The sequence below is a fragment of the Rhinichthys klamathensis genome, unplaced genomic scaffold (assembly GCF_029890125.1).
Source record: "Rhinichthys klamathensis goyatoka isolate OS25496 unplaced genomic scaffold, OSU_Roscu_1.1 h1tg000334l_1, whole genome shotgun sequence".
Classification (NCBI taxonomy): domain Eukaryota; kingdom Metazoa; phylum Chordata; class Actinopteri; order Cypriniformes; family Leuciscidae; genus Rhinichthys; species Rhinichthys klamathensis.
The window spans coordinates 795001-822718 of NW_026606849.1; the positions used below are offsets into that span (position 1 = coordinate 795001).

Sequence of the window (27718 nt, forward strand, 5' to 3'; positions counted from 1 at the left end):
CTGAGGACGGCACACACTTACTCTCACAGTAATCTGAGGACGGCACACACTTACTCTCACAGTAATCTGAGGACGGCACACACTTACTCTCACAGTAATCTGAGGACGGCACACACTTACTCGCACAGTAATCTGAGGACGGCACACACTTACTCACACAGTAATCTGAGGACGGCGCACACTTACTCTCACAGTAATCTGAGGACGGCACACACTTACTCACACAGTAATCTGAGGACGGCGCACACTTACTCGCACAGTAATTTGAGGACGGCACACACTTACTCTCACAGTAATCTGAGGACGGCACACACTTACTCGCACAGTAATCTGAGGACGGCACACACTTACTCTCACAGTAATCTGAGGACGGCGCACACTTACTCGCACAGTAATCTGAGGACGGCACACACTTACTCTCACAGTAATCTGAGGACGGCACACACTTACTCTCACAGTAATCTGAGGACGGCACACACTTACTCGCACAGTAATCTGAGGACGGCACACACTTACTCACACAGTAATCTGAGGACAGCACACACTTACTCACACAGTAATCTGAGGACGGCACACACTTACTCGCACAGTAATCTGAGGACGGCACACACTTACTCTCACAGTAATCTGAGGACGGCACACACTTACTCACACAGTAATCTGAGGACGGCACACACTTACTCTCACAGTAATCTGAGGACGGCACACACTTACTCTCACAGTAATCTGAGGACGGCACACACTTACTCGCACAGTAATCTGAGGACGGCACACACTTACTCTCACAGTAATCTGAGGACGGCACACACTTACTCGCACAGTAATCTGAGGACGGCACACACTTACTCTCACAGTAATCTGAGGACGGCACACACTTACTCTCACAGTAATCTGAGGACGGCACACACTTACTCACACAGTAATCTGAGGACGGGACACACTTACTCACACAGTAATCTGAGGACGACACACACTTACTCTCACAGTAATCTGAGGACGGCACACACTTACTCGCACAGTAATCTGAGGACGGCACACACTTACTCTCACAGTAATCTGAGGACGACACACACTTACTCGCACAGTAATCTGAGGACGGCACACACTTACTCGCACAGTAATCTGAGGACAGCACACACTTACTCTCACAATAATCTGAGGACGGCACACACTTACTCTCACAGTAATCTGAGGACAGCACACACTTACTCACACAGTAATCTGAGGACAGCACACACTTACTCTCACAATAATCTGAGGACGGCACACACTTACTCTCACAGTAATCTGAGGACAGCACACACTTACTCTCACAGTAATCTGAGGACGGCACACACTTACTCTCACAGTAATCTGAGGACGGCACACACTTACTCGCACAGTAATCTGAGGACGGCACACACTTACTCTCACAGTAATCTGAGGACGGCGCACACTTACTCGCACAGTAATCTGAGGACGGCACACACTTACTCTCACAGTAATCTGAGGACGGCACACACTTACTCTCACAGTAATCTGAGGACGGCACACACTTACTCGCACAGTAATCTGAGGACGGCACACACTTACTCACACAGTAATCTGAGGACAGCACACACTTACTCACACAGTAATCTGAGGACGGCACACACTTACTCGCACAGTAATCTGAGGACGGCACACACTTACTCTCACAGTAATCTGAGGACGGCACACACTTACTCACACAGTAATCTGAGGACGGCACACACTTACTCTCACAGTAATCTGAGGACGGCACACACTTACTCTCACAGTAATCTGAGGACGGCACACACTTACTCGCACAGTAATCTGAGGACGGCACACACTTACTCTCACAGTAATCTGAGGACGGCACACACTTACTCGCACAGTAATCTGAGGACGGCACACACTTACTCTCACAGTAATCTGAGGACGGCACACACTTACTCTCACAGTAATCTGAGGACGGCACACACTTACTCACACAGTAATCTGAGGACGGGACACACTTACTCACACAGTAATCTGAGGACGACACACACTTACTCTCACAGTAATCTGAGGACGGCACACACTTACTCGCACAGTAATCTGAGGACGGCACACACTTACTCTCACAGTAATCTGAGGACGACACACACTTACTCGCACAGTAATCTGAGGACGGCACACACTTACTCGCACAGTAATCTGAGGACAGCACACACTTACTCTCACAATAATCTGAGGACAGCACACACTTACTCTCACAGTAATCTGAGGACAGCACACACTTACTCTCACAATAATCTGAGGACGGCACACACTTACTCTCACAGTAATCTGAGGACAGCACACACTTACTCACACAGTAATCTGAGGACAGCACACACTTACTCACACAGTAATCTGAGGACAGCACACACTTACTCACACAGTAATCTGAGGACGGCACACACTTACTCGCACAGTAATCTGAGGACGGCGCACACTTACTCTCACAGTAATCTGAGGACGGCACACACTTACTCTCACAGTAATCTGAGGACGGCGCACACTTACTCTCACAGTAATCTGAGGACGGCACACACTTACTCTCACAGTAATCTGAGGACGGCGCACACTTACTCTCACAGTAATCTGAGGACGGCCAACACTTACTATCACAGTAATCTGAGGACGGCACACACTTACTCTCACAGTAATCTGAGGACGGCACACACTTACTCGCACAGTAATCTGAGGACGGCACACACTTACTCTCACAGTAATCTGAGGACGGCACACACTTACTCGCACAGTAATCTGAGGACGGCACACACTTACTCACACAGTAATCTGAGGACGACACACACTTACTCACACAGTAATCTGAGGACGGCACACACTTACTCGCACAGTAATCTGAGGACGCCACACACTTACTCTCACAGTAATCTGAGGACGACACACACTTACTCTCACAGTAATCTGAGGACGGCACACACTTACTCACACAGTAATCTGAGGACGGCACACACTTACTCTCACAGTAATCTGAGGACGGCACACACTTACTCACACAGTAATCTGAGGACGGCACACACTTACTCGCACAGTAATCTGAGGACGGCACACACTTACTCTCACAGTAATCTGAGGACGCCACACACTTACTCTCACAGTAATCTGAGGACGACACACACTTACTCTCACAGTAATCTGAGGACGGCACACACTTACTCTCACAGTAATCTGAGGACGACACACACTTACTCTCACAGTAATCTGAGGACGGCACACACTTACTCTCACAGTAATCTGAGGACGGCACACACTTACTCGCACAGTAATCTGAGGACGGCACACACTTACTCACACAGTAATCTGAGGACGGCACACACTTACTCGCACAGTAATCTGAGGACGCCACACACTTACTCTCACAGTAATCTGAGGACGACACACACTTACTCTCACAGTAATCTGAGGACGGCACACACTTACTCTCACAGTAATCTGAGGTCGGCACACACTTACTCACACAGTAATCTGAGGACGGCACACACTTACTCACACAGTAATCTGAGGACGGCACACACTTACTCTCACAGTAATCTGAGGACAGCACACACTTACTCACACAGTAATCTGAGGACGGCACACACTTACTCTCACAGTAATCTGAGGACGGCACACACTTACTCTCACAGTAATCTGAGGACGGCGCACACTTACTCTCACAGTAATCTGAGGACGGCACACACTTACTCTCACAGTAATCTGAGGACGGCACACACTTACTCTCACAGTAATCTGAGGACGGCACACACTTACTCACACAGTAATCTGAGGACGGCACACACTTACTCTCACAGTAATCTGAGGTCGGCGCACACTTACTCACACAGTAATCTGAGGACGGCACACACTTACTCACACAGTAATCTGAGGACGGCACACACTTACTCTCACAGTAATCTGAGGACAGCACACACTTACTCACACAGTAATCTGAGGACGGCACACACTTACTCTCACAGTAATCTGAGGACGGCACACACTTACTCTCACAGTAATCTGAGGACGGCACACACTTACTCTCACAGTAATCTGAGGACGGCACACACTTACTCACACAGTAATCTGAGGACAGCACACACTTACTCACACAGTAATCTGAGGACGGCACACACTTACTCTCACAGTAATCTGAGGACGGCACACACTTACTCGCACAGTAATCTGAGGACGGCGCACACTTACTCTCACAGTAATCTGAGGACGGCACACACTTACTCTCACAGTAATCTGAGGACGGCACACACTTACTCTCACAGTAATCTGAGGACATGTAGTGAGAAATACACACTTCCTCCTGAGAGAGAGAGATATTACTGTTGATATTAGTGTTAAACTGAGAAGATCTACTGTACCTGCCAGTCCATTGACTCCGATGAGTCCAGCAGAACTCGCTATACTGACCAGATGACCTCGATTACCAGCAATCATAGCAGGCAGGAACGCCTTATACATCTGAGAGGAGAGCAGGATATCATGAGCAGATACAGACAGATAGATAGATAGATAGATAGATAGATAGATAGATAGATAGATAGATAGATAGATAGATAGATAGATAGATAGATAGATACCCAGAAGTGTGCTAGGCTGTTGACCTCCATAGTTTTCTCCACCAGCGCATCCGGAGATTCCATGAACCTCTTCCCAGTAACAATCCCTGCATTATTGATCAATATTGTGACGTCTCCAACCTCACGCTTCACCTTCATAAACAAACGGAACGAGTCATGAATTACACTTCTTCTTATTATTAGCCTGTTAAAAATGTTTACTTAAAGTTGCCTTAAAGTTTTAAGTGTCAAAGAATTTAGTCATTTACTTATTATTTTTTACCATTAGCCTAACGAATAACCTGAAACAAGTCAAAGTTGTGTGATAAAAACATTTAAAGTGTAGCTACTGAAAATAAACAGTATGAGTGAAAGAAAGACAGTAGAAATCATGATGTTTATGGTCATTACAAATGTTGATGTGACTTTAAACACCGCGCGCGCCCTGAACTCTACACGTCACCGTGACGAAGCGCGTGTATTACACCTGGACGTGTTTATTTTAATAGACAAAGCTAGATTACCACCAAATGTGTCCTTTATTGTTAATCTTTGTTTGATTATGGGGAAATACCATAAACATAAACATTAATGGGCTAAAGGAAAAGCTAACTTTGTGTTGTTTCAGATAGATATGGTATTAAGTTACTTCTTAGGTTGAAAAATAGTAAAGCAAAACGCACTAGGTCTCCATGCGAAGCTTTTATGCTATTTATATGATGATTTCAAATCCTGATTTTTTTTATATTATTTTATTTATTTGTATTTGTATATTATTTTTAAATTACACTGTATATTTTCTTTTCCTATTTGTTGTAGGCCTAGTCTATATTTGTTTAACTATGTTACACTATATGTTGGATTATTGTAATGTTTATTATTTGTATGTGACTGGCATTCAATACATTTTTTTAAAATAAAACAGAAATCGCACCTGGCTCGCGGTCCTATACACCTCCTCGCGCTCGCTGCAGTCGCAGGTGTACGTGTACGCGCGCGCCCCGAGCTCGTCTTTGATCGCGCGCGCGGTCTCTTTGAGCGCGTCCTCGTTGATGTCCCACAGGACCAGGCGCGCGTCCAGGCGCGCGAACTCCAGCGCCATGAGCCGGCCGATCCCGCTGCCCGCGCCGGTCACGAGCACCAGCTCCCCGGACACGCTCTTCCGCCGAACCGGGACAAACAACCGAACCAGCGCTTCTAACGTGTAGACCAGCGACAAGAAGAGCACCTGGAGCGTCTCCAGGAGGAAGTTCATGATGATGGCGAATAGATCCTGGAGGCGAAAGGGTTAAAATTCAACTTTATTCAGTATAATACTCGCCACAGCCCTGTCGTGTCTCGCCTCAGCCGTCACTGACACCGCATCTCCTCTCTCCGAGTGTGTGTGTGTGTGTGTGTGTGTGTGTCCTCGACCTTCGCTCCGGTGTCCGGTTATCGCTCCGTGTTTACCGAAGACAAAGTTCAGTCTCGGAGTCCTAACGGGATGTAGTGGGCGCGGCCTCGGGTTAACCGTTTGACGCCCGCGAACTGCCTTCACGACGCGCGCGATGGAGAAGAACAGTCTCGAAGTGACTATAGTCAAACCTTTATCATTAGCCTCCAATCTCTTCATAAAGTGGAATAAATCGTGCGGCTCGTTTCATAATGCTGGGAAATTAACAGGTGGAGCTTAGAACAGTTATGCCTATATTTAGGCTACACAGACACGAGGTTAAATCTTCCGACGTGTGTTCAAGGGCCCTTATCTTGGACATGCAATCTTTTAGTAACACTTTATTTTACTGTCTTTGTTACATATTTTACATACTTACACAGTAAATTATGCATAATTACATGCATCTAACCCTCAACCAAATCCTAATCCTACCCTAACCCTAGAGTAAGTAGTTGTCGTTTATTAATATTACTCAGTACTTAAATATATAATTACACTGTAACAATGACCAGGGCCCTAGCTAGAGGATTCGGGGCCCCCTGAAAAAATATTGATTTAATATTACACCACCCTCCACCAATATCATATACTGTACAAGAGATGAACATGGAGGCCCACATAACAGAAGATGGTGATGTTGTTGTAAAACCTTTATTTTAAAAGTTAAATGTTTATATAAAAATTACAACTAATAAAAACTAACAAAAAAGCAAGAAATTGTTAAATAATAATAAAACCAATTTTTAAAAAGTAATAATTTCCCCCCCCCCCATCAGTCTGTTATAATTCATAAATCAAAAAGTAAACATTTAGAAATTGACAAGAATGCAGTCTAATTAAAAAAATAAAACCATTCATTTTCTTATTTTTTTAATAAAGATAATATGGAACTGGTAATATTATTAAATAAAGCGAATACATTTATTCATCCAAGTGCAGTGTGTTGTATTCATGTTTTCTCGATGTTTTAAATATCATCAGCCGGCAGGTCAGATGCATAATGCAATGCGTCGTGACTCGTGTAATTTTTTTAAAACTCTATTTACAATAGTGTAAAAAGACAGGAATTTAGACCACGTAATCATTCGGTCGATTGCGGCGCGCACCGATAATAAAAAATGACTGTACACGGCAGACTGTAGACGGAAGTTTTCTAATTCCCAGCGAAATAACAATATATAACCGGTCTTTAAGAACATCTTGATCGACTGGGATACAACCACTCTCCTTGCCTCCCTCTCCGTCTTTTCCTGGCGTTTCTGGTTCCCTGATTTATGTTTTCTTTTCCCCGACATTTCTCAGTCAGTCAGTCTCCTGCTCTTCCACCAAGTTCATCGTTAACTTCAGGCTGCCGCCTCAACTCTGATTGGTTCTGTTCACGAGCTGGGGCGGGACTTACAATTTTATTGGGTCCATCTGATGTTTGTCACTGACTCTGACTGAATAATTAATACATACTTTAGGTCGGACTAAACCATTTTTATGGAGGTAAGAGAAGCAGATATTTGGAAAAATATTTACCCAAATTGCACGTTTTTGTGGTTTTCATTTAAATCTCAGGCATACAACTAATATAAATATTAGAATTATTCATACAACAGGGGCCTAAATAGTATAACTGCTGGATTTTGTGGGGCCCCCTGGGCAGTGGGGGCCCCTATAATTGTCACCACCTTTCACCCCACTAGCGACGGCCCTGACAATGACACCTTAAAATAAAGTGTAACCAAAATAACTCATTGTCTATGGTAAACAAGCAAAAAAAAAAAAGCAAGTTATGTAATCATATTCCCTTTCATACAACAGAATATCTGAGTTATTCTTCTCAAAACTTTTCCCATGTATATATTGACTCTCCGGAGAGAAGTGGAGGGGCGTCGTGCCTGAACATGATTATTACTGTAAATCATTATTAATCATATTATAGTCCTGGACTAAATGTGAACATGCATTTACTCAAAATGAATAAAAACAGTGAAATGCAAATTCAGAATGTTATGCAAACCTGCAATAATTATATATATATTAAACAATATACTTTATGCATTTAATCTCACTTTATTAACCGATGCTTTGCTGCTGATCCACTCAACCGTATAAAGAGCAAACATGACTTTTGATGATCATCGATAGAACTATTGTGCTTTTTTGTTGTTATTAAAAACAGGTAATTAAGCATTACTTTCCATAAAAGTAACTATTGCAATTAGAAACATTTTTAGGGAGTAACGCAATATTGTAAAAGTCTTTCTTACACTTGTTGTTATATAGTTACTGTAGTAATTACTGTAAATTGTGCTTCGTTACATGCAACTAACCCTAAACCAACCTAATTAATTATTATTACTCAGAACTTAAATGTATAATTACTGTAACATAGACACCTTACAATAAAGTTACCGTATTCTTGATGTGAACAAGCCTTTAGTTATGAGGTTATTAGTCAAATAAACAGTATATTGTGAATCTCTTTGTTACAGATATGAGTGAATTATAACATCTTTCTTGGATGATACTCAAACGTACTGTTACACTTTACAGTGTTATTATACAACATCAACTTACGGTAACACTATATAAAATAGTGTCCTTGTTACATGTACTTACCGTAGTAATAACAGTAAATTATGCATAATTACATGCAACTAAACCTCAACAACATGAACTTACTATTTGGTTAGCCTGTCATCATTACTGTTATTACTACGGTAAGCACAAGTTACGTGTTACAAAGACTCTAATATAAAGTCAGTTACACTTTATTTTAGGGTGTCATTGTTACAGTGTAATTATATATTTAAGTACTGAGTAATATTAATAACTACATGTACTTACTCTAGGATCAGGGTTTGGTTGAGGGTTAGTTGCATGTAATTATGCATAATTTACTGTTATTACTACGGTAAGTGCAAGTAACAAGGACACTGTAAAGTGTTACCAAACATACATTAGACTATTTAGCAATTGTATGGTTATGGTTACGCTATAGATCAAAGGTGGTGTAGATATGCAACGTGTGTAAAACACACTGGATAGAGATATTGACACACATTAAATCTGTATAATAACGCCTGATCTTCGATGATAAAGTTCGAATCCTTGCCTTGAGTGCATGAGTTTCATGATAGTAGAAGTGCTTTACATCATGTAATCAAACTACACTTTTAAATAAATGTACTTGATCCAGAAAAGTTCTTAAAGTCTCCCTGTAGTCAAACATTCTTTCCTTAAAACGCATCTTTAATCACCAAAATTACATATTTAAAAAATTTTTCTTTGAAAATAAATTCTACATGGCTTAAAATATCTTGAATGTAACTCGACACCCTTGCCTCATTTAGTATCCGCGGTTCTATGAATATGCAAATGAGCCCCGCCTCCACTCACTCGCTCAGCTCAGAGATCCACTGGTTGACGATCACACGTTGATCTGATTGGTTACAAGGTCGTTTGTGACGTCAGAAACACCAGCGATTTCAAACCGTGTTTTTGAGACTGTCTTTGGTTCACTGCAGTTTTAAAGGTGCCCTAGAATGTTTTTTTTTATTTATTTTATAATGTTTCCTGGGTTACCCTTATAATGTTAGTATGTTTTTTAGATAAAAAATAATCATAATTTAGAAATAAATGGCATTTTTCCTAGCCTGCTTTTAGCCTCTGATTTGAACACTCTGTTTGAAGGGGCGTGTCTCTGTGGGATTCAGTGTAATCGGCCACTGCTGTGATTGGCTGTGGGATTCAGTGTAATCGGCCACTGCTGTGATTGGCTGTGGGATTCAGTGTAACCGTGGCCACTGCTGTGATTGGCTGTGGGATTCAGTGTAACCGTGGCCACTGCTGTGATTGGCTGTGGGATTCAGTGTAATCGGCCACTGCTGTGATTGGCTGTGGGATTCAGTGTAACCGTGGCCACTGCTGTGATTGGCTGTGGGATTCAGTGTAACCGCGGCCACTGCTGTGATTGGCTGACATGCTTGCATATGAAATAGCAACGCATTACATGTGAAACTCTCTCCCGAATACTTTTACTACTGCTATTATACGTTTTTACTATAACAGCTATCGAGATTAACGAATCGTGAGATGTTTTTAAAGTATTTAGATCTATTCCCAACACATAAAATGTTGCCGTGATGAGCATTGAGCAGATGACTGTGTGTTGATCGCGAGAATGAAGATCTTATCATTGCAGCGCAGTTCCTGCACTCTCTCTGCTTTCACCAATGCAAACACGATGATGTAAATACAGTAAGAGCTTCGTTGTGCAGTAACGTGCGTCATTGATTTCATAACGAGTTCGGCAAGTGTCCAGATAAACTCGCGCTGTGTGGAAAGATTGTTCTTTGATCGCTTTCTGTATATAATTTGTTCACAATTTAAATACGATTATTTTCATCCTACTAAAAGAAACGATGTGAAGCTGATATTTTAGTCACTGGCTTGACTTACTGATGCATAAACAGTATTGAACGATTTTGAGAGAAAGATTACCTGTCTGAACTTGAACAATTACACATCAGAAAGTGTTGCTTGGTAGCTCGATCCGAGGCCAGCTCTGTATTGGCCCAAGTTGAGGAAACACTCGGTGAAATGTTTGGAAATTTCCAGAGAAAATAAAATTAACCCATTGTTTCTTCAGAGGCTCATATGAAGGAACTAAAAAATACTTTTGTGTTCATGTGTACATCCACACTGAGCAACTGCCATGCGTCGGCTGCGCAGTTCCGCCTGGCATTGAGGGCTGGCATTATGCAAATATTTGGAGGCGTACATATTAATGATCCCGACTATTGCGTCACAGTCGGTATTGTGTGGAGAACCGACCGTTTTTCAGGGGTGTTTTTCATAAACGTGAATTAAATGAGAACGCGAAAACAGTCCAGTTTGAGATTCACTCTATGTCATGTCCATGCACTGAACTCTTGTTATTTGACTATACCAAGGTAAATTCAATTTTGAATTATAGGTCACCTTTAAGGAGGAAATACTCAGCAATGCTGTCGACTTATGAACTTACACATGTGTGTCTTAAAGCAGATTAATAACACCACATAGACACATAAACAACATTAAACGCTGGAGTTTCACTACAAGGAAGGCTGATTTCTATTCAACACACACATTCTGCTGCAGTTTCGAGCAGTTTATTCGCGAATGACAAGATTCATCTGCCATGTTCTCCAGTTTTAGGAGTGAACGAGTGTTTCATGCAGACCTGGTTTGTAGAGTTGATTTAAAAACGCCTGGTTGTTGTACAGTATTAGTTATTAAAATCTTACATTTTGACTCAGATGATCTTATTCACTGTAAATCACATTAACACAACAAGGACACAGCACACACTTTATTAAAACATCATGGGCGCATTTTGAAGAGATAGTTCACCCGAAAATGAAAATTAGCCCATGATTTACTCTTCCTCAAATCATCCTAGTGTATATGACACTCTTCATGATGGATAGACGCACTATTATGATGGATAGATGCACTTTTATGATGGATAGATGCACTTTTATGATGGACAGATGCACTTTTATGATGGATAGATGCACTTTTATGATGGATAGATGCACTTTTATGATGGACAGATGCACTTTTATGATGGACAGATGCACTTTTATGATGGATAGATGCACTTTTATGATGGATAGATGCACTTTTATGATGGACAGATGCACTTTTATGATGGATAGATGCACTTTTATGATGGATAGATGCACTTTTATGATGGATAGATGCACTTTTATGATGATAGATGCACTTTTATGATGGACAGATGCACTTTTATGATGATAGATGCACTTTTATGATGGATAGATGCACTTTTATGATGGATAGATGCACTTTTATGATGGACAGATGCACTTTTATGATGATAGATGCACTTTTATGATGGATAGATGCACTTTTATGATGATAGATGCACTTTTATGATGGACAGATGCACTTTTATGATGGACAGATGCACTTTTATGATGATAGATGCACTTTTATGATGGACAGATGCACTTTTATGATGGATAGATGCACTTTTATGATGATAGATGCACTTTTATGATGGACAGATGCACTTTTATGATGGATAGATGCACTTTTATGATGGATAGATGCACTTTTATGATGAATAGATGCACTTTTATGATGGATAGATGCACTTTTATGATGGATAGATGCACTTTTATGATGATAGATGCACTTTTATGATGGACAGATGCACTTTTATGATGGATAGATGCACTTTTATGATGGATAGATGCACTTTTATGATGGATAGATGCACTTTTATGATGAATAGATGCACTTTTATGATGGACAGATGCACTTTTATGATGGACAGATGCACTTTTATAATGGACAGATGCACTTTTATGATGAATAGATGCACTTTTATGATGGACAGATGCACTTTTATGATGATAGATGCACTTTTATGATGGACAGATGCACTTTTATGATGGATAGATGCACTTTTATGATGGATAGATGCACTTTTATAATGGACAGATGCACTTTTATGATGAATAGATGCACTTTTATGATGGATAGATGCACTTTTATAATGGACAGATGCACTTTTATGATGAATAGATGCACTTTTATGATGGACAGATGCACTTTTATGATGGACAGATGCACTTTTATGATGGACAGATGCACTTTTAAGATGCACTTTTATGGACTTCAAAACAGAAACCGGCCATTCACTGCCATTAAAAAGTTTGGAAGAGCCAGGACATTTTTTAATATAACTCAGATTGTATTCGTCTGACAGAAGAGTGTGATATACACCTAGGACGGCTTGAGGGAGAGTAAATCATGGGCTAATGTTCATTTTTGTGTGAACGATCCCTTTAAGCGTGTTTCCTCGAGGGAAAGTGGACTAGGGCCCTTGAAACCCCATGAATCCACCATACCTCTTTTCTATCCCTGATATATTTCCCTCCTCATCCTCCTCTCGGGAGCGGTTCCCCAACGCGCCTCATGAACCCGCCGTAACGCTTGTGTAACTCTTTCCCCCCTCCCCCCCTCTTCATAAACCCCCCGTAACGCTTCTCGACGCCCTCATCTTCATCCCTCAGCGCTTCAGCTTCATCATCGCTCAGGATTGCTTTATCCGGCTCCATCCCGTAGAACTCCGCTGTTTTCTTCATGAATCCTCCGTAACGCTTCATAAAACCGCCATAGCGCTTCATAAAGCCTCCATATCTTCTGTCCACGTGATGTTCTTGTGCCTCCAAGTGTTCGTTTCCAGCAGATCCAGGAGTGCTGTCATCATCTCTCAGCAAGAGTTTGCACAAACTCCACGAGTTCCCAGAATCCATGCGCTCCTCACACTCCGACACACACTCCTGTGAGGATATCAATGAGGAACACAACAGTCAGAGGAATTAATTGCCCAGTAAAGTGAGGCTCTGAAACAGTGGCTCCATCCCTCTCTCTCTCTCTCAGCTTACACATATATAAATATGCAAATGAGCGCGTGTGTTTTGGATGATAGAGGGATGAGTGGGTGTAAAGGTTGAGCTAAGCTTGTGGGAAACCATGGAAACACTAATACTGAGTGACATTTTAACAAAATACACCAATACCGTACTCTCTCCAACACACACACACACACACACACACACACACACACACACACACACACACACACACACACATCATTACTGCAACGTTTGGTGAAAGCAGGATCCTGGTGCGAAGAGCGTGTCGGTCAAAAATGACCGAAATTTATTTTTTTATTTCAATGAAATGAATGTACTATATTTTAGTTTGATAATGTTTTTTTATTTAATATTTTGTATTTTTAGGGGATTTTCTTGTACATTTTAATGGGATTTTATGATATTTTTATGGTAGTCTACGTAATTATCAGCAGTGCGTCGCATTACTCGCATATGTTGCGCTTAGACTTATGTCGAATCCGTATGTTCGTGTGGCCGGAAGCACGTTATTTTACTTTATAAAGTTTTAAATATGGATATTTTTCTTACACAAACGCATCGATTTTCTTCAGAAGGCCTTTATTAACCGCCCGGAGTCACTTTATGATGGACAGATGCACTTTTATGATGGACAGATGCACTTTTATGATGGACAGATGCACTTTTATGATGGATAGATGCACTTTTATGATGAATAGATGCACTTTTAATGATGGACAGATGCACTTTTATGATGGACAGATGCACTTTTATGATGGACAGATGCACTTTTATGATGGATAGATGCACTTTTATGATGGATAGATGCACTTTTATGATGGACAGATGCACTTTTATGATGGACAGATGCACTTTTATGATGGACAGATGCACTTTTAATGATGGACAGATGCACTTTTATGATGGACAGATGCACTTTTATGATGGACAGATGCACTTTTATGATGGACAGATGCACTTTTATGATGGATAGATGCACTTTTATGATGGACAGATGCACTTTTATGATGGACAGATGCACTTTTAATGATGGACAGATGCACTTTTATGATGGACAGACGCACTTTTATGATGGACAGATGCACTTTTATGATGGATAGATGCACTTTTATGATGGACAGATGCACTTTTATGATGGACAGATGCACTTTTAATGATGGACAGATGCACTTTTATGATGGATAGATGCACTTTTATGATGGACAGATGCACTTTTATGATGGACAGATGCACTTTTATGATGGACAGATGCACTTTTATGATGGATAGATGCACTTTTATGATGGACAGATGCACTTTTATGATGGACAGATGCACTTTTAATGATGGACAGATGCACTTTTATGATGAATAGATGCACTTTTAATGATGGACAGATGCACTTTTATGATGGACAGATGCACTTTTAATGATGGACAGATGCACTTTTATGATGGACAGATGCACTTTTATGATGAATAGATGCACTTTTATGATGGACAGATGCACTTTTATGATGGACAGATGCACTTTTATGATGAATAGATGCACTTTTATGATGGACAGATGCACTTTTAATGATGGACAGATGCACTTTTATGATGGACAGATGCACTTTTATGATGGACAGATGCACTTTTATGATGGACAGATGCACTTTTATGATGGATAGATGCACTTTTATCATGGATAGATGCACTTTTATGATGAATAGATGCACTTTTATGATGGATAGATGCACTTTTATGATGGACAGATGCACTTTTATGATGGATAGATGCACTTTTATGATGGACAGATGCACTTTTATGATGGACAGATGCACTTTTATGATGAATAGATGCACTTTTATGATGGATAGATGCACTTTTATGATGGACAGATGCACTTTTATGATGGACAGATGCACTTTTATGATGGACAGATGCACTTTTATGATGGACAGATGCACTTTTATGATGAATAGATGCACTTTTATGATGGATAGATGCACTTTTATGATGGATAGATGTACAGATGTTGTGCTCGCACCGCGGATGAGTATGGAGACTGACACAGATCCTCTTTGAAAGGCTCGCGCACTCAACGCGGAAACATAGCATACCCGGGGTTAAAATTAGTTAAACCGCGGATTAATGGGTTCGGTCATTTACAGGGAATTCGTTTGGGAGGAAAGGAGAAGAAAAGTAGCAAATCCTCCGTTGCATCCAAAGTTAAGCACAAGAACCAACATTTGTTTACTGTTTGGATCTCTCTTCTGTAACTAACACATCACCACTGCGCGTGACCTGTGGACTCTTCTGTTATACGTGCACGAGCTGTTATGCGTCACGTCATCACACAGTCCACATGTGGTAGCCAAGTTTACTAGACTCATGTCGTACAGTGTGATTAGTAATAATGATCATATTGCAGAAATAGTAGCAGAGTCGCATGACACACGAACAGGGCTTAAATACACACTGGGCAAATGAACAAACACGAACACACACATTCAGGGAATAACCAGGGAAAACAGGAACTACAAACTAAACATTCACGACAGAACAAGAGCACAAAGAACAGGCACACACACACACACACACACAGGCGCGCGCGAGCACACACCCACTCACACATACACACACATTCACACACACACACAAACACTCACTCACTCACACACACACACAGACACACACACACACTCACACACACACGCACTCACTCACACGCGCGCGCGAGCACACACACACACACGCACTCACACACACACACACATTCACACGCGCGCGAACACACACGCGCGCGAGAGAGAGAGCCCACATCACAAGTGAGTAATTAAAATCTCTGACATGAACACGTCATTCAACCGAAAATGATAAATCTGCCATTATTTTCCCTCCCATTTTCACGAATACAATGTCCGATCAAACCAACATCCAAAAAGACAAAACAAGATTGCTGGAGTTTGACAGATCGACATGACATTTCAGTGCTGACGATTCTCCTATTTGTGTGTGTGTGTGTGTGTGTGTGTGTGTGTGTCAATGAATAAAATACATATCAGCATAAAGAACTGAAAACACACGAGGTTGAATATGATGTCAAAGTTTTATTTATTTATTCAGGAGAATTATTGTCATCTTCTTATCCACTCTTTTATACTTTAGTTTTGATCATGTTTGTATTATCTATAACCTAGCACAATATAACATGATAAATATCAAAAGACCGAAAGCTGAAAATTTATAAATAAGTAAATAAAAAAGTAATTTAACATAACTCGAAAACAGCGATACTAAATCCCAATCAAACTTCCCTTCATCTGAGAATATTCTCCTGTTTTACATTAGTTTTCCTAATTTTCCACAACAATAGAGTTTATTCGGGAGAAAACTGGTAGTGTCATTTCTTCTCTTATAAATTGTTGCTGTTTAATATCAGATTCTGCTATTTTCTCATGATTATCACACGCCATGATCCATTAGGTGATTAATTGTTGAATATTAACACATTTTACATTAATAACACACACAATCTCACACAGTTCGTCACGAGTCTCGGCTGTTTATGGGAAGCTTTCGAGCTCAAGCGTTTAGATCATCACACAGACTGAATGTAGTTTTTTATTATGAAAACTGACCGACTTCTCCAAGCAATATTGTGTGATAAATAATTTTAATAATGAGCGAGTTACAACAATTAAAGCTCCAGAGAATTGCAAGAATGAATGAAATCGTTTGTTTTAGTTAAGCAAATAGCTAACATCAAGAAGATAATTGCTTAGCCTATATAAAAAAATAGTAGCACTTTGTTTATCGTATATTTTTATACTTTCAAATGACTTTCAAACAAGTAGTCTGTACTTTCATCCAGTTTTCTTCATCTACTGGAGATTTTACTCATCTGTGTGTGTGTGTGTGTGTGTGTGTGTGTGTGTGTGTGTGTGTGTGTGTGTGTGTGTGTGTGTGTGTGTGTGTGTGTGTGTGTGTGTGTGTGTGTGTACAACAATACACTTACTATCGAGTTTATGTTGAGTTGCCACGAACAGAACGCGCAGTTTCCACCGCAGTCCGCGCGCACGGTCAGGCACGCGCACAGCATCAGGCACGCGCACAGCATGCACCTGGAGCTCACGGGAACTGTCCGAGTCTTCAGGAAAACACACAGAACACACTCTTACACACAGAACACACTCTTACAACGCTTCTGTGCATTTATTCAAGTTTGTGCCTTTAATTAAGCTATTAACAATTCAGAATATCACTGGAAAAAAACAAGATAAGCAGTTTTACTGACCTTCATCACTGCAGTTACTCCAGTTTGCTTGTGCGTGTAAAATCTCGTCAATACTAAAGACACAAGTCTGCGTTACTATTAGAGTTAGAAAGAGAGAGAGAGAGAGAGAGAGAGAGAGGGAGGGAGAGAGAGAGAGAGGGAGAGAGAGAGAGTAAAGGGGCGGGGCGATGGGATCGTGCGCTGCACAATAAATCAAGCGAATTAATTAAAGTGAAATTATTTTGCAATAAAAAAAAAACCAATTTGCTGTGGGAGTTGCACACTGTTTGTATGAGTGGCTTTTATACTAGGCCTAGACCTATATATTATTACTGATATGTTATGAGAGCTATTGATTTCTGATTAATAGCATATGGATTCTAGCTGGTAACTGTAAATCCTTATGGTCTTTTTCTAGATTATGCATGTGTAATGTTCACTGGTTTATTTCAATGGACATTTGCTTGTAAACCAGATCGTTCTGGAATCTATAGCAAGAATAAGTTTAATGTAAACCCTTAGCCTATATCTGATTTCTGCTGGTCTGATCTTAATTTAACTCGTAAACTAATAACACATTTTGGGGAAAGAGCTCAAGTGGGAAAAAATGTGGTATTTTAATTAATTACAATATTTAACCCTATACAGCTTCGACTCGCTGTTCAGGAACAGGGGAAGTAGAAAAAATTGTAATCAAAAGTCATTATAATCCTCCGACAAACTGCATCACGGGTTTCACTGAGCAATGTGTGTTTGTGTTGTTAAAATTACGATGATATTCAGAACAACACATATTTTACTCGGATTTGATGATTGTCAACAGCATAGTTAGTGTGTGTGTGTGTGTGTGGAATCAAGGAAAGACAAAATTTAGTCCCATAAGATATTCACTACACTGCGCGGACACGTGATGTTTGTTTTGGCGTGAGTGTTCAGTTCTGCCCGAGGGAATGTTGATCAAACCGGCCGTAAGTACAAAATAAACATATGGTAATATCGTTATTTTATGTTTTCTCATGTTTAATAAATAATTATAGCATCCACACAAAACCCCCTAAAGCTTCCACTTTATAATATCAGTTTATATTACAGTGTCCGTGTTACATATATGTACTCAGGCCCGCCCACAGAAATGACTGGGCCCCTGAAAAGGTCCAGTGAATGGGCCCTCCCCAAATCTGCAATAGGCTACTCATATCATGCGTGTGCTCTCTCTCTCCTACATTAACACATAGGCTACATTTAACTGAGAGAGACTTAGGCTATGTTTACACGGAAACGATCTGAAGAAAAAACGCAAAAGTGGCGTTGCGTTATGACTTTTTATTCTGCGTTTAGACGAGCGTTATGGTTGGGAAATCCGCGTGCATATGGTGACGCAAAAGTGTGTGAAATTCGATGTAGTATGCACTCCAGGCAGCTAGGTGGCAATGTGAAGCACTGCCACACAACAACACCATATCTTAGAATATTTTGTACAACTGTTGAAAAGACTCTTGTATGTTTTTCAGAGCAGCTAGGGCAACTTGAAGGTCCGACGTATGGACATAATCTGACATGTTGGTTGTTATTTTCCTGTACTGGCGCATGCATGTGACGTAAACGCGTACGCGACGAGAGCCACCGTGAGCAGATTTGCGTTTTTACCGTTTAGACGGGAACGCGACGGTGGAGCGTTTTTAAGATTTCCACTCTGGAGGGTGGTTTCCCTTTTTTGCGTTTTTAAGCCCCCAAAACGCCGTTGCCGTGTAAACGAAAAGCACATCCGAAAAAATATTTTTACGTTTTCACCCGGAATCGTTCTCGTGTAAACGGGGCCTTAGGCCCCGTCCACACGACTGTGTTTTCGTTTAAAAACGGAGCCCTTTTGCTACGTTTGCACCTCCCGTCCACACTAAAACGGCAAAAACGGAGACCCAAAACGGAGAAGTTTAGAAACTTCCGTTTTTCGTTTTGAATCTCCGGAGGGCGTTTTAGTGTAGACGGGTCAAGACGGAGGACTTTAGCAACGATGACGTAGTAGAGGCTCACGCTCGGCTCTATGATTGGGTGTCATCAGTCATGGCGTACATCTTGGTAACACTTTACAATACGGGTGCACTAATATGCATTAATTCATGTTTAACTAATGCATAGATAATCATGAGTTAATGTATGATTCATGAAGAACTAAACCATTAATTAATGATTACTGCATCAGCAACTAATAAATAGTCTATATGATTAATAGATTAAGTAATACATGAATTGCTATTAATTCAATGTGTCATTGTGTATTAATTCCTTAATAACATATTTTATTAACTAATAGTGTAAATTAATGTGTTAATTACCACAATTAGTCAAAGCTATGCACTTCAACTTCCAGTTGTCTGCTTTAATTAATCATTAGCTAATGATTTGCAAAGGTATCATTATGTTATGACTTTACTTGTTGAGGCACATCATTATTAACTAGTCATTTAGTAATTGTAGTAATTTACACATGAATTTTCACTACCAATGAAGTAATTAATCATGTATTAATGCACATTAGTGTACCTGTATTATCTGGAAGTTGAAATACAAGGCTTTGGCTCATTCTGGTAATTAACATATTAATTAACACTATTGGTTAAAAAAATGAGTTATTAGGGAATTAATTCACAATTACATATTTAATTAATAACAATTAATGTATGAACTAATACATTAACCATACAGACTCTTAATTAGTTCCTAATGTGGTAATCATTAATGAATAGCTTAGATAATCATTAGTTACACATTAATTCAGTATTATCTGTGCATTAGTTAAGCATGAATTAATGCTTATTAGTGCACCCGTATTGTAAAGTGTTACCTATATCTTTGCTAGCCGCTGTTGTACAAGTAAATTCTGCATTTTACAACGCTAACGGCCTACATGCGGCGGAGTCAAGCTATTATTCCAGCGATCTGTGACAATTCCCGTGTGCAACGGCGGCGTTGACCGTACATGGAGCGTCGGTTTGGGGTTAACCCAGAGCATGGTGGGATAACTTTATCAATGAAGTTGTGTTTACACCGGCACGCGCATGCCCAGTGTTGGTGAACGGTCACGTGATCCGCGTTTTCAGTCGTTTTAATGTGGACGGAGATCAATTCTAATACGCAGCTAAAGCGCTGGTGTGGACGGAGATCGTATTCGTTTTAATTCTCCGTTTCTAAACTAAAACGCAGTAGTGTGGATGGGGCCTTACTCAGTGATGGGGTCTATACACACACACACACACACACACACACCCAGGGCTCTCAAGTGTCACGCATTGAGCATGACAGTCACTCATTTCGATCTTTTGTCACGCACTTCCGCCACACATTGTATTTCTCACGCGGAAAAACGGTTTATAATATATTTAATATGCCGCCGCGCCCAAAATGTCTCTGGCCGCGCCGCTCTCACTTTGGACCCGGCAGGAATCAAGCGCGTTCTGTTCCCTTTCGAGAGGTTCCTCCTATTGCGTAAGTAGCTTACGCTATGGGAAAACTCCTTTTCTCGAGAAATATTGAAGTCTTTATGTAAAACGCATTGCAGCTGCACAGCATACAGCAGTGAGCGAGGCAGCTCGGTCATTGGCTGTGCTGCGGCAACTGCACGAACCTATGACGGGGCGACTCTGAACCCGCTTCCAATGAGCGTGCTTCGAGCCCGCCAAGATGGGCGTGGCCAAGGGCTATATATTGGGCGCCCCGTCGTCTGAGTTCTTTAGATTTAATCTCCTTCAGCAAAGACCTTCTCTTCGCTGGATCCTCCGGATTTTTGGAGTCTTTTCGCCGCCGCCGTCGTCAAGCCTACAGCAGGACTGCTACGAGGACGCCGGCGCCTTCAGCCGCCTTCGATCGCCTTCTGCTAAGCCATCCGGCGCGCATCATCTATATCCTTTCAAAGCTTTACAGTGTTCGCCCCCGCGACACTTTTCTAAAAGAGCAAATTCAAGGCGTTGTTTCAAATGCCTTCCTGCGCCTCGTGTCGAGGCCCTCTTCAGGACGGGGATCGTCACATTATTTGCACCCGCTGCCTGGGTCCGGACCACGCAGAGGCTGCCCTTACTCGAGGCGGATGTCCCGAGTGTGACGCCTTGGGCCTCACCGAGCTGCGCGCTCGCTTCGCCGCTTTCGCCGCGAAAGAGCCCACCACCACCGTGCTACCATCCCCTCTGGTCGAGCCGCGCAAGAAGAAGCGCCGCTCACAGAGGCCGCCAGAGCTTCACCACCACCCAAAGACTCCCCGCCGCCAGTCCAGTTCACACAGGCGGACCAGCACCCCTCCAGCAGAGCGATGGGTCTCGCCTCGTTTGGCGCGTCAGGGGATGACGACGAAAAGGATGACAGCCTTTCCTTTGATGCTGCATCCGACGACTGGCCGGGCTCGTCCTTCGACCCCGCGCCATCGACATTAGCGGGCACGAGCGTGGGCTCCAGCATGGACTCGGAGATCGTCCGCATCCTGTCTAAGGCCGTGGAAGACCTCGGGCTCGATTGGTCTTCCCCGGAAGAACCCGCCCGCAGCCGACTGGACGAGTGGCTCCTGCAGGGGCACCGGCAGGCCCCTCAGCAAAGACCCTCCCCTTTCTTCCCGGAAGTTCACGACGAACTCACAAAGTCGTGGAAAGCCCCTCACTCCGCTCGCCTGAAGCCTTCTTTCTCTTCGTCGCTCTCCTCTGTGGACAGCGCGAAAGAAAGAGGCTACGAGGGGACTCCGCCCCTCGAGGAGGCTGTGGCCAATCACCTGTGCCCACCCTCCACCGCTGGATGGAAAGCCAAAGCTTCTCATCCCTCGAAGCCCTGCCGATCTACCTCACCTCTCGCCGGTCGCGCATACGCCGCCGCCGGCCAAGCTGCGTCAGCGCTTCACTCAATGGCTGTCCTCCAAGTTTTTCAAGCCAAACTTCTCCGCACCATGGACGAGTCTGGACCTGATCCTGAGGCATTCAAGGACCTGCGCAGCGCCACCGACATAGCGCTGCGAGCTACAAAAGCCACCGCCCAATCCATTGGCCGTGCCATGGCTAACCTAACTGTCCTTGAGCGCCATCTGTGGCTGACGCTAACAGAGATGAAGGATGCAGATAAGGCGTCGTTCCTCGACGCGCCTATCTCCCAAAGCGGCCTGTTCGGACCAGCGGTGAAGGAGTTCGCCGAGCGCTTCACCGAAGCCGTAAGGACTCGCAGGCTATGCGTCACTTCCTGCCCAAGCGATCTAGCTCATCGCAGAGCCGCCAAAAGCTGCCTCAGCAGCAGCGAGTCAAGACGGCACCTCCCGTCTCTCAGCCCAGACCTGAAACTGACTTCAGACGCCGCATGCGCTCCGCCAACAGGAAGCAACCGCCCGAGCGACGGGGACCACGGCCCAGGATTGTGCTGAACCCGGAGCCTCGTAAGTCTTCCTAGCTACAGGGAGAAAGAGAGAGAGCGCGTGTCTCGTAAAAGCCGGACCACTCTCTCCAAAACGTTTAAAACATTACCCAGTCCCCTTACAGGCGGCTGGAAATGTCTGTACAGCAGCCAATGGGCCAGCCGCACAGCTCGTTCACCTGCAACCAACCGCCGTTTTAACGGCGACACACAGAAATCACATAAAGAGCCATTTTCTGCCTGTGTCATTAAAGGGTCACGTGTCCACACTAAAGTACGCATTCCCACATACAGGGGCGGCGCCAGATAATTTTTAACGCAGGTGCTGAGGGGGTGCTAGATCATTGACAGGGGGAGCTGCGCAATTAGCCTATATATATATACACACACACACACATACACTATTATTTAAATGAGCAAAATTTATGATGAGATGTGCTCCAGTTCACGTGCAATGCAATCGCGCCCGCGCCTCCTTATCTTTATCATATTGTCTGCTATACTATTTGCTTCTTATTTCAATTGGTTGATGAAAAATTGATTAAAATTAAGATACAATTTATACAAAACGAAATTCACTTTAAAAAGGCTTTCTACAAAACAAAACTTAATTTATACTTAACATAAAACAAAAAAATAACAATCCTTTTACTTTAAATCCTCGCTTGTCTGGCTTATGCTACTCTGAGCAATGTCCGAACTTGGTATTTTGAGCACTTCTTGCGTTGTTTTTGTCTTTTCACGATGACTCGCTTGGTTTAGTCCTCAGTTGAGTTGCTTTGGATAAAAGCGTCTGCTAAAATAAATGACTAAATGTAAATGTGTAAATGTAAATTTAGTGGTCAAAATCATGTCTGACCCATCATATCTTCCGATATATCGCGCATCTTACTCATGCTGTTCAATTTTCATAATCAGCATAGATGTAAAAAACAAACAAACATTATAATATTTTAACAAAAATGAAATTAAATGCGCTTATTTAATGGCTACAACACACATATAGTGGGCCTGACTCTCTAAATATTGAAACAATTAACATTAACAATGCTGACATGCAGTTAATTAATAGTAAATGTTAACTGATTTAATTAAGTGTTACCGATTTTTTTATACACCGATTCAAAGGTCTTGCTGTGTACTTTAATAACCAAACAATACTAAATACACCACAGGTCTCGTGAGCTCAGTGTTGGACATGTCAGTTGTTTTAACTATCTATTAAAGTGAATGGTTATGAGTCATTCGTTTGCGTATGGGACGTGTCATTAGTGGACGTCTACGGCACGCTTGTGTGATTATCTCGGCAGTTTGGACATCGCAAGATTTGCGTCAATACAGAAAATATATCACTGGATAGGTTTTTTCGTTTATTGAAATGTGGTTTAGGTCAGCTGAATGGGCGGAACGCTTTTTAGAGATAAACTAGGCAACGTGTTTTTTTTAGCACAATTCACACACCGCGGTAATTCAGGAGAACAAATCTCCAAATGCTCCACGTGAAACTGCGGTCTTCCGACCTTTTACTATCGTGTCAATTGATTTTGATTAATATGCGCGAGAGACGTGAGAGTGCGCGCGGCCGGGGCTCTCTCTCTCTCTCTCTCTGCTCGTGATGCGCCCTGTCAAGCGCAGCAGTCATTCTATTCTACATCACTCACCGATCAAAAAAGGCTTTGGCGGGACAATAAAATTGCCGTTATTATGTCGAAATACCGAGATATTATTTTGAAATAACGACTTAATATCTCGAAATAACATATATTTGAATATAATTTATTCCAGACATTATTTTGGGGGGTGCTATCGGGGTGCTTTGGTCTTTCTTGGGGGTGCTGAAGCACCTGCTAGCCCCTCCCTAGCGCCGCCCATGCCCACATATCAAAACTGTCAAAGCAGTACCAAATGCTTCCCCAGCTCAGGCTAGACGCCCCATAAATGTAGATCGTGTGCCCACTGTCATGTATGTACCACTACATATAAGCACTGTTCCCACAGTTATAAACACTTCCCCAGTAAAAGCGGGAAATTCTATCAGGATAGCGCGTGTGCCCGCTGTCATGCACACACCCCTACTCACAAACACTGTTTATATGGCCAAAAACCTCCCGCCACGAGCGGGAAGTTTTATGAAAGTGGCGCGCGTGCCTACCACAGTCTATGCACCCCCACCCATAAGCACTGTCCATACAGTCTTAAACATTTCTCCAACTCACGCTGTGAGCATTACGGATGTGGCGAGCGTGCCTGTAATCTCACACGCGCCCCTCCACTCGGCATTCAACAAAGCTGCTCAGCGCGCGCCCGCGCCGCTGAGAGCTGTAAGCTCGGTATTAGCACAGGGCGATTTGCCGGCGGGAACCATACGTCACTGCGACACGCCCCCAGCCAGCATTCAGCCCATATCTGTGCGAGCGAAAGCTTGGGAAAATATCCCGGCATGCCGAAATGGGTTTTGAAAATAATAAAACACGGTTACTCGCTTCAATTCGCTCGCTGACCGCCCCGCTTCACAGCGGTGGTCGAGACGAAAGTGAGAAAAGATGTTTCACATGTTCTACGCACCGAGGTGCTCAAACTGATAGAGAAGGGCGCTATAGAAACAGTCCCTCCCTCTATGAGCGAGGCAGGTTTTTACAGCCGCTATTTTCTCGTCCTGAAGAAGGATGGTGGTCTCCGCCCCATTCTAGATCTCAGACATCTGAACAAAGCTTTAATGATTCGCTCGTTCAGAATGTTAACAACCAAACATATCCTCGCGCAAGTTCGCCCGGGGGATTGGTTCCTATCAGTGGATCTGAAAAACGCTTACTTTCACATTCCGATAGCGCCTCATCACAGGCCATTTCTGAGATTCGCTTTCGAGGGACAGTCATACCAGTACACAGTGCTACCATTCGGCCTGTCACTGGCACCCCGTACATTCACGAAATGTTTGGATGCAGCACTTTCCCCCCTGAGGCAGCGGGGAGTGCGGAATGAATTATCTCGACGATTGGCTAGTCCTAGCACAATCAGAGAGCCAGTTAATGACACACAGGTCTTGGATTATCAGCCATCTAGAATGCCTGGGTCTAAGAATCAATTTTGCAAAGAGCATGCTATCCCCCAGCCAGAATATTTCTTTTCTGGGAATAGTGCTAGACTCAGTGCAGATGACGGCGTGCCTCTCATCAGAGCGCGCGCTCACTATCCGGCGCCTTGCAACATCGTTCAGAGCGGGTGCGCGTGCCCCGTCAAGCGATTTCAAAGGACTCGGTCTCATGGCCTCGGCATCAGCTGTACTCCAGCTAGGATTGTTGCACATGCATCCTCTCCAACGCTGGCTCAAAAGCCGTGTCCCCACTCATGCGTGGCGCTCGGGCCAGTTTTTAATCAGAGCGAATCACAGCTGCATAAAAGCCCTGACGCCCTGAAAAGCTGTCGACTGGTATTAGTCCGGTGTGAGTTTGGGCGTGAACACAAGGAGAAAAATGATCATGACAGATGCCTCCAAAATAGGTTGGGGGGCCCTTTACGAGGGCAGGCCTGTCTCCGGCTTGTGGTCAAACCCGGAGAAGCGCCTACATATAAACTGTCTGGAATTGAAAGCGGTCGCTTTGGCTCTCAGAGCCCTGCTTCCGTACCTGAAGGACGAGCACGTCCTGGTCCGAACGGACAACATGATGGTAGTCTCATATATAAATCGCCAGGGTGGACTCAGGTCGAGCTCCCTGCACTCGATGGCCAGGGAACTCATCCTATGGTCCCAGCGCAACCTGCGCTCGCTGAGAGCAGCGCATGTGCCAGGTATCCTGAACCAGGGAGCGGACATGCTGTCCAGAGACAAAGTTCTCCCAGGAGAATGGTCTCTCAACCCCCTGACGATTCAGTGGTTATGGCAAACCTTTGGCAGAGCAGAGGTCGACCTCTTTGCCTCCAAGGAAAATGCGCACTGCCCTCTCTTCTTTTCAAAGAGCACAGACGCGCTCGCCCAAATCTGGCCGAGCCGCCCATTGTATGCCTTCCCTCTGATCGCGATGCTACCTCAGGTCATCAGTCGGATCAGGGAGGAGAAATGTGCAGTGCTCCTGGTAGCCCCACTCTGGAAGAACCAGACGTGGTTTCCAGAACTTATGCAGATGATGCAATCTGCTCCATGGCCGATTCCGCTGAGGCTAGACCTCCTCAGGCAGGCCAACGGGATGATCCACCATCCTCGCCCCGATCTGTGGGCCCTCCATGCATGGCCCCTCAACGGGTTCCCGGGAACCTCCCCAGTGGAGTGTTGAGAACCATCACTGAGGCGCGAGCGCCCTCTACGAGGCGCTTATATGCCCAGAAATGGAAGGTGTTCAGTGACTGGTGTAAATCCAGGAACCTGAACCCTGAGACATGCGAGGGACCGAGTGTGCTCGTTTTCTTACAAGAGCTGTTGGAGGCAGGCCGCACCCCCTCCACGCTCAAAGTATATTGTAGAAGGACGCATCCTGTAGAAGGACGCACACTAGGGAAAAACTACCTAGTTGTTCGTTTCCTGAGAGGCGCCAGGAGGATGAATCCCCCACGCCCCCCCTCAGTGCCGATCTGGGACCTGGCCACGGTCCTGGATGCACTCAAGAGTGCCCCGTTCGAACCCCTCCGAACTGTGCACCTTAAACAGC

At 43.3% G+C, this 27718-nt stretch overlaps 2 protein-coding genes across 2 annotated transcripts in view; both read right to left on the reverse strand.

Moving 5' to 3' along the window:
- sdr16c5b (short chain dehydrogenase/reductase family 16C, member 5b) overlaps positions 1 to 5911 on the reverse strand; it is a 12141-nt gene extending 6230 nt beyond the window's left edge. The window contains exons 1-3 of the mRNA XM_056272343.1: positions 5515 to 5911; positions 4602 to 4733; positions 4383 to 4482 (exon numbers count right to left, since the gene is read on the reverse strand). Coding sequence (XP_056128318.1) covers positions 4383 to 4482; positions 4602 to 4733; positions 5515 to 5835 — 553 coding nt within the window. The 5' untranslated portion in view covers positions 5836 to 5911. The remainder of the gene's footprint in view (positions 1 to 4382; positions 4483 to 4601; positions 4734 to 5514) is intronic.
- The window catches only part of rps20 (ribosomal protein S20), a 140473-nt gene that overhangs the window by 39734 nt on the left and 73021 nt on the right, over positions 1 to 27718 (reverse strand). The window lies entirely within an intron of this gene.